Source organism: Chinchilla lanigera, unplaced genomic scaffold (assembly GCF_000276665.1).
Source record: "Chinchilla lanigera isolate Chin_1 unplaced genomic scaffold, ChiLan1.0 scaffold00095, whole genome shotgun sequence".
NCBI lineage: Eukaryota > Metazoa > Chordata > Mammalia > Rodentia > Chinchillidae > Chinchilla > Chinchilla lanigera.
Window position 1 is genome coordinate 5,623,924 of NW_004955496.1, and position 14,457 is coordinate 5,638,380.

The window sequence follows — 14,457 nt, forward strand, 5'->3', positions numbered from 1 at the left end:
ACTGTATGTATCAGTCAAAGCACTAAAATATTTAAGAAAAGTACTTAGAAATATACCAAAATGCATTCAGAAATAGTCATTACATCAAGCTTCTCTTTTTTCATAAATTTTATGTAATATGATTATATAACTTAGTAATAGAATTACTTCACTCATTAAAATTTTAGTTATACAGTTCATCCATGGAAATAGTTTCATAAAATATTAAAACAATAAAATGCAGAAGATTCCTTCATCCTACATCATTCCTAAATGTGTAACTCCCTTCCCAAAATTAATTATTTCTTCTAACCAACCATCTGTAGACATTTAGATTTTTTCCATTTTTAACAAAAAAGGTGCTGTTATGAATAGTCTTATTCATGTGTCTTTTACACATATTTCTTAGAAGTAGTTGCCTAGAGTAGAATTTATGGGTTAAGAGATAGTTTGTTTTTATTTTGATAAGTACTGCCAAATTATTACTTCAAAAAATTTTCATTATTCTGCAAACAACATAGGAGAATGTCTTAATATCTTAAGTGGTTCTATTTTTTTTTAGTCACCTGGGTAAGACACTACATAACACTTTTTTTCCTTTTCATATTTCTCTGATTAGTAGTGAACTAAGCTTCTTCATATTCTTTTTAAATTGGTATTCTTTGTCCATTCCTATTCGTGTATTTGCTTTTTTGTTTCTAATTTATAGTTTCTTTTTATGTTATGGCTACTGATACTTATATAAATATATATCATATATATATAGCATACAGATATATGTATATATAATAACATGTGTTGCATATAATTTTTGCTTATCTTCAACTTTGTGTATGGTATCACTTGTATGAAGTTGTGTATGAAATAAAGTTTCCTATAGCCAAACCTATCAGGTTTTCCTTTTTGATTTTGGACTCTGTGTTTTGTTTAAGAAAGACTTCCTCATCCAAGATTTTAACATTATGAATGTTATGAAGATATACTATTTTTTATACTGCCGTCTAAAACTTTGATAGTTTTTTATTAGTATGTGTTTGTGATATATAAAAGTAACATTTATTGTAGGGAATATATATATGAATTAGATGATAGATAAATAGATAGATAGATAGATAGATAGATAGATAGATAGATAGATAGATAAATTTGTTGTATCTTTAACATTTTTAATCCCCTATCCCAGTGATGGTGAACTTTTAGAGTTTTCAGTGATACAAACAGCCCACTGTGGCATACATGCCATAAGTTTGCCACTACTGCCCTACTCCTTTCTCCCCTCCCCCAGATCCCTTTACTCATTTTCAAAAACAAAAAATCTGCCTCTCTATTTTGTACTATCTCTCCTTTATTTTGGTTTATTTTTGGTTTTTTGTTTTATTTTGGTTTTTTTGGTGTTTTTGTTTTGTTTTGTTTTGTTTTGTTTTGTTTTGTTTTGTTTTGTTTGTACCAGGAAATCAAACTCAGGATCTTGTGCTTGCCAGGCAGGTGCTTTTGCCACTGAGCTGTATCCCCAGCCCTTCTCTCCTTTATTTTGCTCTTTAAGTTATTTATATGTTGGGGCTCTCATATAAGAGAAACCATGTGATATTTAAACTTATGTATCTGATTAATTTTGCTTAATATTATGGTTTTAAGATCCATCCATTTTCCTTCAAATTACTCAGATTTATCTTTATAACTGAGTAATACTTCTTTTTTCATATATACCACATTTTCTCTACATCCATTCATCTGTTGATGGGTATATAGGCTGTTTCTAAGGTCTAGCTATTGTGAATACTGCTGATATAAACATGGATATGCACATATCACTTTAATATACATCTTTAACTCTTTCAGGAAGATACCCAGGATAGAGATAGCTGGGTCAAATGGAATTTCTATTTTTAGTTCTTTGAGGAATCTCCACACTGATTTCCATAGTGGTTGTACTAGTTTACATGTAGAAAGGTTTCTTTTCCCCATATCCTCACCAGTATTTATTGTACTTAGTCCTTAATGATAGACATTCTGACAAGGATAAAATAGACTCTAGTGTTTTGATTTGTGTTTCCCTAATAGCCAAAGATGCTGAACATTTTTTAATGTACCTATTGGCCATTTGTACCTCTTCTTTTGAGTAGTATCTATTCATTTGAATTGCCCATTTTTTATGTGAGGGTGCTGTGGGTTTTTTGGTTTTTTGTTTGTTTAGTTCTTTATATATCTAGATACTAGTTCTCTAAGAGTAGCTGGCAAAATTTTTTTCCCACTCCAAAGGTTTCTCTTCACTCTGTTGATTGTTCCCTTTGCTGTGCTGGTCTTTAACTTTGACATAATTCCATATGTTGACCTATGGTATTATTTCTTGAACAACTGGGGTTCTGTTCAGGAAATCCTTGCCTATGCCTGTGTCTTCAAGTGTTTTTCTTATTGTATCTTTCAGGAAATTTAATATTTCTGTTTTTATACCTGCATCTTTCTTGCATTTTCATCTTAGTACAGAGTGAGAGAGACATATCTAGTTTCATTCTTCTGCATGTGGATAACCTGTTTTCCTAGCACGATTTGTTGGAAAGGCAATTTTTTCTCCAGCATTTGTTTTTTAGCCCTTTTGTCAAAGACTGTAGATGGTTAGAGGTGTATAAGTCTGTTGCCGTGTCTGCTATTCTATTCCATTGGTCTATGTGTCTATTTTTGTGACAGTACTATGCTGTTTTTCTTACTGTAGCTGTATAGTATAATTTAAAATCTAGAACTGTAGTGCCCCCTGTTTTGCTCTTTTCACTCAAGATCGTTTTGATGTTCTTGGTCTCTTCTGGTTCCATATAAATTTTAGTATTTTTTCTAGTTCTATGAGTAATGCTGTTGGTATTCTGATTGCATTAAACCCATATGCCATTCTTGATAGTATGGCTTTGGCAAAATTGATTCTGTCTACCTGGGAATAGGATGATGTCTTCATTTTCCAGTGTCTTCTTCAGTCTCTTTCTTCAGAGTACCATACTTCTCATTATAGAGGTCTTTTACCTCTAGCTTAGGTTGATTCCTAGGTATTTAATTTTTCAGTCTACAATGAAAGGGATTGCTCTCCTGATTTCCTTCTTGGTGAGTTTATTACTGGTGTACAAGAATTCTCTTCATTTTCATGTGTTGATCTTGTATTCTGCCACTTTGCTGAATTAGTTTATTAGCTGTCATTCTTCAGGTGGAGTTCTGGTGTCTCACAGGTAAAGAAAGGTTCATACCATCTGCAAATAATAATAGTTTGACCGCTTCCTTTTCTATTCACATCTCTTTTCTTTCTTTCTCTTGCTTGATTGTTCTGCTTAAAATTTCATTTACCTATTGAGCAGAAGTGGTGAGATTGCACACCCTTGTCTTGTTCATGATTTTCAAGGGAATGTTTTCAGTTTTTCCCCATTTAGTATGATATTGGCTGTGGATTTGTCATAAATGGTCTTTATCAGTTAGCACTAAGATCATTCTTTAACTACTTTCATCAGTGTTTTATCCTGAATGGATGTTGGTTTGTCAAAGGCTTTTTATGTATCTATAGAGAAGACCATGTCATTTTATCCTTACTTCTATTTATGTGGCATATCACATTTATTAATTTACATATGCTCTACCATCCTTGCAGCCCTAGGATGAAGCTAACCTTGGTCATGATATTTGATCTTTGTAATGATTTGTTGCTCTCTGTTTGTAAGTATCTTGTTGAAGAGTTTTGCATCTATGGTCATCAAGGATATTGGCCTATAGTTTTGTGGTGGTGTTGTTGTTGTTATTGTTAGTCCTTGTCTGGTTTTGGCATCAGGGCAATGCTGGCTTCATAGAATGAGTGTGGCACTGTTCTGCTACTTCCAGTTTCATTAAGAGTTTAAGCTAGGATTGCAGGTCCCATTTGACCCAGCTATTCCCCTTCTAGGTATCTTCCCAGAAAAAATTAAAAGTATCGTACTACAGAGATATATGTGCATCCATGTTTATAGTGGCACAATTTGTAATAGTTAAATCTTGGGAACAACCCAAATGCCCATCAACCAAAGAATGAATAAAAAAGATGTGGTCTTTTTATATAATGGAGTACTACTCAGCCATAAAGAAGGATAAACTGGAGACTTTTATAGGTAAATGGATGCAATTTGAGACCATACTCATAAGTGAAATAAACCAGATGCAAATGTGTAAATATCATATTGTCTCTCTAATGTGAGAAGCTGAAAAAGTAAATGTGATCCAAAATGTACAATAGATATTGTAAAATGGGAAGAAACTTCAAAAGAAAAGAGAAACTGGTTTAGGGGAATGGGAAAAAAGAAGGAAAAGCAAAGGGAAAAAAATATATATATATGTAAGTATATATAAAAGTTAAGATAATTATACTGCTAATTTCTCTCATTTTGTGGAAGAGATAGATTTGTGCTAATATTGTTTGGGCAATTAAATGCTGATATCTTGTACTCTGAGTAACTGATTTGAAGATAACAATATGCAATGTGTTGACCATTGTTACCCTCCTATCATATTGTTTTGGAATTTTGGTTTTTTGTTTATATTTTTTTTGTTTCTTTTTCTTTAAAATAAATTTTTTTAAAAATATTAAGGAGTATTTGGTGTTAGTTCTGTGCTATAGTTCTGGTAAAATTTAGCAGTGAACCCATGGGGTTCTGGGCTTTTCTTAGTTGGTAGGTTTTTTAATACTGCTTCAGTGTCATTGTCTGTTACTGATCTATTCAGGATTGTTGTATCTTCTTGGTTCAATCCTGGTCAACCTTATGCATCTAGGAATTTATCCGTTTCTTCTAGGTTCTCAATTTGTTGGAATAGCAGTTTTCAAAATTAAGCTGCTTATCATCCTCTGGATTTCAGGGGTGTCTGCTGTGATCTCACCTTTCTCATTTCTGACTTCCTTGAGCTGTGTCTTTGTCTCCTTTTTTAGGTAAACCTGGCTAAGATTGCATTGCTCTCATTTGTCCTTTCAAATAATCAGCTCTTTGATTCACTGACTCTGTGTGGTTTATTGTCCTAATTCAGCTCTTGTCTTTATGATTTCTTTCCTTCTACAGGTTTTGGATTTGGCTTGCTTTTGTTTTTCTAGGACCTTGAGATGCATCACTAGGTTATTAGAGATCATTCTCTGTTTTTTGTAATGTAAGCATGCATGGCTATTCATGGTTCCTAAAACTGCTTTGTGGCCCACAGTTTCTGGAATGTTGTATTGCCATTGTCATTTGATTCTAGGGACATTTTCATTTTCTGCCTGATCTCTTCAGTGATCATTGATTATTCCAGAGTGTATAATTTACTGTGCATGTGTTTCCACGGATTCTGTGGCTTGTTTTGCTGTTGATTTCCAGTTTGCTTCTCTTGGGAAATGATAGAATGACTGCAAGAGATTATTTTGACTCATTCTTGCTTTAATTTAAATGTGAATTATGGCCTGAGGTATGGTATATTTTGGAGACAGTTCCATGAACTGCTGTCAAGAAGATGTATTCTGATGTTACTGGATGAAACACTCTGTAGATATCTGGTAAGTCCCGTTTGTTCAATGGTATATTCTATTCTGGTATTTCTTGGTTGAGTTTTTGTTTGCTTGACCTATTTGTGAGAGTAGAGTATTAAAATTTCCCTCTATGATCGTTTTGGAGTCTGTCACTATATGTCAAGTGATTTTTGTTTGTTTTATGAAATCTGGTGCATATTCAGTGCATAAATATTTATAATTGTTATCTCTTCCCATTGAATTGTTCCCTTTACATTTCGTAGTGACTTTGTTTCTTCTGATCAATTTTGGCGTGAAATTCACTTTGACTGAGATTAAGATAACCACTCCTGCGTGCTTTGGGGCTCAGCTGTATTGTTTTCCATCCCTTCACTTTCAGTGTATGTCTTTCTTTGTGGATGAGATGGTGTCTCTTATGGGTGCCATGTACTATAGTTGGGTTTTGCTTTTTGACCTAATCTGCTCATCTGTGTCTTTTGAATGGGAAGTTGAGTCCGTGTATATTGAGCACTATTATTAAAAAGTATTTGCTGATTCCTATCATATTATTTTTTCAGTACTGATTCCATTCTGTTTTACTTTCATTTAACTGCTCTCCCAGTTAGATGTATCCTTTCCTTAGGGCTTTCGTTGATGTTAGGCTCACTCTCTGTTTAGAATTCCCTCAAGTATTTTCTGCAGTGCTGGCTTAGGAGTCATGAATTTCTTAAGATTCTTTTTGTCATGGGAGGTTTTTATTTCTCTTTCAGTTTTAAAGGATAATTGCAGAATACAGTGATTTTAGTATTTTTTGTTTATATGTTTTGGCATTTAGTTCTTTAATTCATCTGGAATTTCTGTGAATGTTGTGAAGTCCTTACTTCCAGATATATGTACACATGTGTATGTGTATTCATACACACATATAGACTTATAATAGATAATGTACCTTCATATATGTCCATATAAATTAGTAATTTTCAGTGAATTATTTATACATATATTACAGTTGTTTTGGATGCTTCTTTTAACATAAGCTAAATTCTCACACATACATATATAGATTCCTATATATTCTACTTATCCTATTAATTTTACTTACCTTTGTATTTCTATGGCAGTACTACTCTGTTTTTAATCAGTACAGTTTTGTATCACAAAATAAATACAAGATAGAAGCTGCCCCCTCATTTTACTTGTTGTTGTTGTTGTTTGGTTGTAGGTTTGTCTTGTTTTGTTGATGTTGGTTGGTTGTAGTTTTGTTGTTGTTTGGTTGTAGTTTTGTTGATGTTGGTTGGTTGTAGGTTTTTTGTTGTTTGGTTGTAGTTTTGTTGATGTTGGTTGGTTGTAGTTTTTTGTTGTTTGGTTGTAGTTTTGTTTTGTTGATGTTGTTGTTTGGTTGTAGTTTTGCTTTTTTGAGACAGGGTCTTGCTGTGTAGTTTAGCTCTGACCTTGAACTCATATGCAGCCCACACTGGCCTTGGACGCACAGCAGTCCTCCTACCTCAGCCTCCTGTGTTCTGGGATTACAGGTGTGTACCACCATGCCTGGCCCCCATATTCTTTCTTAGATTAATTTTAGAACCTGCTTGAGAAATTCCCTACCCAAAACTCTAGCATTTTGTGTAGTATTCCAATATAATCATGATTATAAAACTAATTAAGTGGTTACTAATTCACTAAATTCAATTGAAATAAAATCAAAACTAGTATAAAAGAAATAATAATAAATGGGTTTTAAAGATTAAAAGTAACAAATAGGACAGTATGCCATAAAGAAGTGACAATATTGTTTTCCTTTTTTTCCCCTTTTTAAAACTTTTCTAAATGGCAATCAGAAAATCCAGTCTTCAAGGGACTAATTACAAAAGCAGTTTATGCCCCAAGCAATGGACATCAAAGTTCTTATGTATCTGTAATGAACAAGAAGCCCAGATGGAGACTAAAATCTCATACCAATTCCTGGAGAAAAGCCGGAGTACTGTTATGCCATAGGGGTTTCCCTGTCATTTCCCTTTGAACTGTAAAATGACACTGAGAGAGATGCATCCCTGAAGGCAGAGCTGGACAGGCAACCACAGAAGAATCCAGTATACATTTCTTGGTTTAGATTTAAGGAAAAATAATTTGAAGTAATCAACCTGAGTCCTTTGTGAGTAGGCCTAACAGACTACGAGAAGGTTCTTGTTGCCATTATTGTTTTCATAGTAGCCTGCGACATCTCAGGTTCACTTTCCTAGCATTGGGTTCGGAGATAATTTAGTGTGGGTCTTCCCAGTTGCCTTGCAGGAGCTCCGCCCACCCAATGTGCGCATGACCTTGTGTGTTCTCAGCAAGCAGGATGGGCTCCTGTCTCTGTTTAGTTACCTCACAAACACAAGCTGGAACTCTTACTGGATACTGCAGGAATGCTGAAGACCTCTCGTATTCTGTGACTTAATGACCTAATACTAATACTATGTGTTTAATAGCTTTGTGGCTTTCTTTTCATCAAATTCTACATAAATTTTTTTGAAGCTGGCTTTGCACTCTATATAAATATTTGAATAAAGGATTGGCCTACTCCATTTTTATTAATTAGGTTGTAACATTTCTCATAAAAATAAAATATCTTGGCTATTAAATGTTAAACACGACTTTTAAGTGCACTTCTCTTCATGTAGCCACAAATAACTATAAATGTATTTCTCTTTTCCTCAGATTAGAGTCCAAAAACTTATTACAAATGCATGGGATATTTTTGAACCTCTTCTTTTTGGCTTAGTTGGATCAGAAGTATCTGTTTCATCCCTTGAATCAAATGCTATTGGTAAGAATAATTAGAGCACAGAAGGTATAAGATTCAAAAATACTTAGGAAAACTGTGAATACCTATGAATACCTTATAGTATTTTAAGTAGCTGTAAACTACTTTTTTAAAAAACTCCATGTTAATACACTGCGTTTGCTCTTCCTGTGTTTGTTTGTGTGTTTACTCATTTGTTTGACCAGAAGGAGCCCTGAATACCTTCCTGAGTGATCTGAGGAAAGAGATTAAGATTCTTCTCTGAGGGGAAATACTAGATAGCATCAGATGCTATCGCTTTCCTTTAAGTGTTTCTCCAAAAGTATACTAGTTCAGAGTTGAGTAAATTCAATTCAGAAGTTGTCATTTCACAACTGAGCATCTGTCGTCTCTGTAGCTGTCACAGCGGTCCCACCCCAAGGTCATTGGTACCTTATGTGCCCGCCTCAGTCATATCTGCATTCTTTATCATTGTTCTTTTTACTTTAAAAACACAGAGGCAGCGGCCTTAAAATGCTTTCACGTTTCAGGAATTTTATTTATTCATTTATTTAGTCTTTTTGAGACAGGGTCTCACTATGCAATTCAGACTGGCCTAGAGCTCACTTTGTAGCCCAGTCTGGTCTCGAACTTGCAACTATCCTCCCGTTTCAGTCTCTTGCATGCTGGGATTACAGGTGTGCGCCACCACGCCCAGCCTAGAAATCATATTTCTAGGCATAAAAAAAACACTTCTTCCTATTATACTTCATTGCTTACATGTGTTTTTATCTGTTGTAGGCACTTGTGTCGTTACCCTCTGTTTGGCAGTATTTGTCCGAATTTTAAGCACATTTGCACTAATGTGTTTTGCTGGTTTTACTTTTAAGGAGAAAATATTTATTGCTCTATCGTGGATGCCCAAAGCAACAGTCCAGGTAAGAATATGTTAAATCATTGTAATAATTTTAGTTTTGGTGATTTTTTTTTTTTAACTCTTAGAGAAAAATGTTATTCCAGCCGGGGATATAGCTCAGCAGCACAGTACCTGCCTGGCAAGCTCAAGGTCCTGAGTTTGACTTCCGGTACCAAAAAATAAATAAATAAATGAAATGCTGGATTGATTGTAACTGTTTATTGAAAGTAATGTAATTTTTAAAGAATCTCACTTTTAAAAGTAATTATCCTAAAAATTGAAAGTGTACTTTTAGTGACAAATACTTCTTTAATTTTATGCAAATATTGTTTCTGTTTTCCTAAAGTATAAAATGATAATATATGTGGAAATTGGAATTTTATATTTTGGTAAACATTATAGAGCTAAATGTTAAGATTTTAAAGTAGAGACATTTATTTTTAAACTATACATTTCCTAATCCGGCCACTCACTCCACCACATGAATATGTAAATGTTGTCTTTAATTGTAGTTTTTTTTGAGACAGTCTCACTATGTAGTCTGAGCTGGTCTTGAATTCTCTCAGTAGCGCAGGCCAGCCTCAAACACACAGTGATCTTTTCCAGCTCAGCTTCCCAAGGGCTGGGATTATAGGTGTGCGTCACCATGCCTGGCTCTATACATTTATTTTTATGGCTGTTTGATTAGTGACTAAATCCCCCCAAGATACTATATAGGAAGGAGGACAGTGGTTTTTGTTGTTTTTTGTTTTTGTTTCACTACTTTTCCCCAGCATTTAACACAATGCCTGGCAGGCAGCGGGTAAATATGCATTGCAAGCCTGCAAAAGTGAATGGATGGGGTGGGTGAGTGGATGGATGGATGGGTGGATGGATGGATCGATGAATGGATGGATGGATGGATGGATGGATGGATGGATGAAAAAGGAAATGTAGTTTTGTTCTCTTTTTCAGTGATACTCTTCTCCCACTGAAAGACATTGTTACTGACTGTTAAACTAACTTAGTATCACACCTTCATTTCCTGGAATTCTTTTCTTTATCAAGTTGCAAAACAGAAGCTTATAAATTTCCATGTAACAAAATTCTCCATTATCATGGTGAAGAAAGCAAACTGATAGGATCACACTGTCTGTTTTGAATACCGTGTTACTTGCCTATAACCTTAGGCAAATGACTTCATCTCTTAAAGCCTCATTTTTTCTCATATTACAGCAGAGTGTATAGTTACAGCTCCTGCAGCACAGTGTTGTAGGGGTTAAATGAAATAATCCGTGTGAAGTGCTTATAACGACTGCTGGCTCATGGGGGTGCTCAGTTAACGAGGCTGTCATTTTATCTTACCTTTGAATAAATAGAAATAATGACTTTTTGTTTTTAACCTCTGTTGTAGGGAATAGTAAATCTACAGAGGGAATATCTGCCTATTCTCCCTCCTTCCAGCAATACACTTGCAATTTTGTTTTCTTATTCAGATTTCCCTTAAGCAGGAGAAAAGAAACCTGGGAAAGAGACCACGCATTCACCCGGGTCCTATGGTATTTTCTCTTTCTGCCTGATCCTTGCTGCTGAGTCCAGGCCATGTGTCATCACCGAAAAGAGTATCAAGCTGGTTGCAGGGACTGCAAAAGGCTTTTTTTTCTTCACTGTTAAGAATTGAAGCCAGGGCCTTGTGTATGCTAGGTAAACTACCACCAAGCTGTAACTACAGGCCAAAATTAATTATGTATGCAGTAAAGTCACAACACAAGAGATAATAATAGTGTCCTCCCTATGAATTGAATCAGCAAATATCTTAAATTCAAAATTTAACACTTTCCTCATCTTTGTCCTCTTCCTCCGTTCTCTGCTCCTAAAGTAGAATTGGCTGGACTTCTTTTTTTTTTAACTCTATTTAGAAATACCAGTGAACATTAGAGTAAGCAAATGGGACATCGTAAAAGGGTAAGGAATTTAGTTCATAAATTTAAGATTAGTTTGCTCATTGCATCCTGCTAAAGAAAGAATCCTAAATCTCAGTCATTACATGGTACTCATTTGTCGTCTAATAGAAGTTCCCAGAGAGGGTCTGCGGGAGGGTTAAATGAGTTCCTAAATGTCAAGCTTGAAAAACAGTACCTGCTGCATGATGAGTGCTTTAGAAGTGCCTAAGTAGTATTGTTAGGATCACCATTATTACCATCATTATCCCCTAAGAGTGATTTTTGACACGTTCATGTTTAAACCCTTTTCTAAATTGGAAGAGTCTTTGTAGTTTGTTCCCTGGTTTATCTTTTGTCCCTAGCATCCTGTACTCTGGCTGGCTTATGTTCAGTGAACAATAAGCTGTCCTGTCTCTAGTCATTGATTTGGGATGTGGAAGCTGACCTTAAATTGAGGGCTCTCTTGCCTTATTGTCCCTTATCAGAGGTAATATTTCTATCAGCAGGCTATTATGGTCCAGATCTGAAAGGCCCCCCAAAGGCTGCTGTATGTGCAGAAGCGAGGCTCATGGGAGGTCACTAGATCTTGGGGGCCAACCCCCCGCCACGTATTAACCCACTTTTGCACGTGTGACATAATGGCGTCACTGGGAAATGATGGGCCCTGAGGAGCGTGGGCCTAGTTGGCGGAGTGGGGATAAAGCCATGACCTCAGGGACTGTATCTTGTCCCCAGCCCCTTCCCCTCCAGTTCTCTCATGCCATCTCACTCCATCGTTATTTCTCAGGTATTTTGTCACAGTGACCGTAAGCCAACATGCTGTTGCTATACTTCGCAACTCTGAAATATATATATATTTGTATTTCATCCCTAAAAATTTTAAGGCAATTTTTTGCCTAGAGTAGCTAATATGAAGAAAGAGGTTTAGCAAGGAATTTGTTTCATGTCATTAAAATAAATATAATACAAACACCTTGCAAAAAATGTATGACTGAGCGTGGTCACTCTAAAATGAAGACTTCAAAGGCATTCATCGCTTGGCAGGGGTGAGGAGTGGGTGAGGAGAAAGAGGAATGCACATCCATCTGAATACCTACTATGTGCCAGGTGTTCATTGGCTTCTCGTATTAACCCTCACGCATAGCCAGTGAGGTAGTATGTTGATTTCACAAGGAATTAGGTTAGAGAGCTTGAGTCACCTTTAAGAGATCACTCACCCAGCTGTGGCAAAAACAGAATTCACACTCAGTTTGCCAGATTCCAGTCCTCTTATGCTTGGTGCTATGTCTCTCCCTCCCTCTCTCTCCCTCTCTCTTTCTCTCTGTCTCACCACACACACACACACACACACACACACACACACACACAAATGAGCTGAGCAAGGAAGCCTAGAGACTGAGAACCCTCAGGGTTGTGCAGGGCCTTGGGCAGCTGACCTGGTGATAGCATAGAGCAGACAAGCAGTGCCTACGCACTTGGAACTCTGAGGCCAGGGCACAGTGAGCCCAGCCTGGGGGGACAGCCCTGTGCGGCTGTGCTAGTACTCATCCCTTCCTCCAGGTCTGTCTGCTTGGAAAAAGCAGAACTCAGACTGCTCAGCACTTTTCGGCTTTCTCTAATAGTTTAGTACTAGATTTTGTTTCTTTTAACAGGAACGTTTACTTTGACTCTATTACCTCTGATTAGCATTTTGCTTCGCACCCCGCCTCCATCACAGGCCGTCCTAGGTCCCCTGGCTCTGGAGACAGCGCGGCTCAAGGCGCCCCACTTGGTGGCCTACTCAAAGGACGTGATGACAGTGGCCTTTTTAGCCATCCTGATCACAGCCCCAAACGGGGCACTGTTCATCGGCATCCTGGGGCCCAGGATCCTGTCGCGTCACTGTGACCCAAGCAAGATGGAGCTGCCCTTGCCCGGACACAGGGGGCACTGAAGGTCATGGCCATCCCACCCCTGCTGGTCTTAATGGATTCTCTTTCAGGACAAGGGAAGGCTAAGGTACAAGTGCGTGCAGGTTGTACACAGGACCCAGACCTCGCTACATACCTGGCTCATCCGCAGGGCTTTCCTCTGATGTATTGCTTCCAAACTGCATTTGATAAAACAGCATTAAAATGAATGCTCAGTGTCTTCATAGTTCAAGAACAAAGCTAATCTGTAAATGTCCTGGGAACGTTGAGTCAGTAAGGCTGAACTCGATGTCATAATACAGACCAAGCATAATAAAAAGTAAACGAGCCAAATGACACAGAGAAGCACACGTGAATGTTGAACCTGGTAAGAAGCATGCATTTCCAGACAAGAGGAACAGCCCTCCCATCCCGTTAGTTCACCTCAGAAACTGATCCGAAAAAGAAAAAAAAGTGTTAGGACTAACAGGCAACGTCAAGTGGGTCAGCTAAATAAATTTTTAATTCTCATTTTAGTGACTACCTGAATGAATGTTAAGAAAAAGAGCCACCATTAGCCTTACACTTCTAATGCAGTACACTTGAAAGGAACTCTGCTTAAACAGTTTTTAGATGAAAAATTATCTGTAGTTTTTATTTGCAAAAATAAAATCACAAATGGAAAAATACTGTATATTTTTGATTGGTATTTAAAACCAAGGCATTAAAAGGCAGGCTGCAGAAATGAAAGATTAACAGATGACTGTCAGTGTGGGAGGTTTTTTCTTAGCAATACAGACTTTTTACTCAATTCTGGCTGAGGAAATCTGTGTGCCAATGTAAAACTATCAGGTATGTCTTTATCCATTTTTCACTGTTTAAAGAATTTTTATTGAAGCGAGACTATCACAGTCTATAATCCCAGCACTTGGGAGGCTGAGACAGGAGGATCACTGCAAGTTTGAAGCCAACCTGAGCTACATAGTGAGTTCAAGGCCAGCCGGGGTTACATAGTGTGACCCTGTCTCTAAAAAATTAAAATTGAAATTATACTTTCTTTATTATTCTTGTATGTTTATGATGCGTAATAGCATTCATCTTGGGGACTAACTTAATCTTGCTCAGTAATTGATTCTGTTACTGAAAACAGACATGTTTCACTCTGCCGCACTAAAGCATTACAAACAAGTTAAAGAATGCGCTATGTTTTTGTATTCTGCTGAAAATTCTTTTTCCCAGAACCTGTAAAACATTGGTATATTTTTATATTTTACTATTTGGGTTGATTCTTTGTGTTTAAATCAATAAGTAACCCAGGAAACATTCTGTTTGCCAAATGACGTTTGTTTAATACATAAGCTTCACTATTTCCTTTCTTTTTATAATTTATTTTATAGTTGACAAATTTCCCCATAATATTAAAGTCTTTGAGGTTTAGATATTTGTCTTCATAAAGCACAAGTTTTCTTCACGGTTCCTGACCCACTTTGAACAGTCGGCCACCTGTGGCAGTGTTC

At 36.5% G+C, this 14,457-nt stretch overlaps 1 protein-coding gene across 3 annotated transcripts in view; it reads left to right on the forward strand.

Moving 5' to 3' along the window:
• The window catches only part of Slc9b1 (solute carrier family 9, subfamily B (NHA1, cation proton antiporter 1), member 1), a 50,715-nt gene extending 37,088 nt beyond the window's left edge, over positions 1-13,627 (forward strand). For 2 of the 3 annotated variants that reach the window (XM_005406240.2, XM_005406242.2), the window contains 3 exons: positions 8,150-8,258; positions 9,015-9,151; positions 12,769-13,627. In XM_005406240.2, coding sequence (XP_005406297.1) covers positions 8,150-8,258; positions 9,015-9,151; positions 12,769-12,984 — 462 coding nt within the window. In that variant the 3' untranslated portion in view covers positions 12,985-13,627. The remainder of the gene's footprint in view (positions 1-8,149; positions 8,259-9,014; positions 9,152-12,768) is intronic. The other variant, XM_013505380.1, reaches the window with a different exon arrangement.
• Positions 13,628-14,457: the final 830 nt, after the last annotated feature.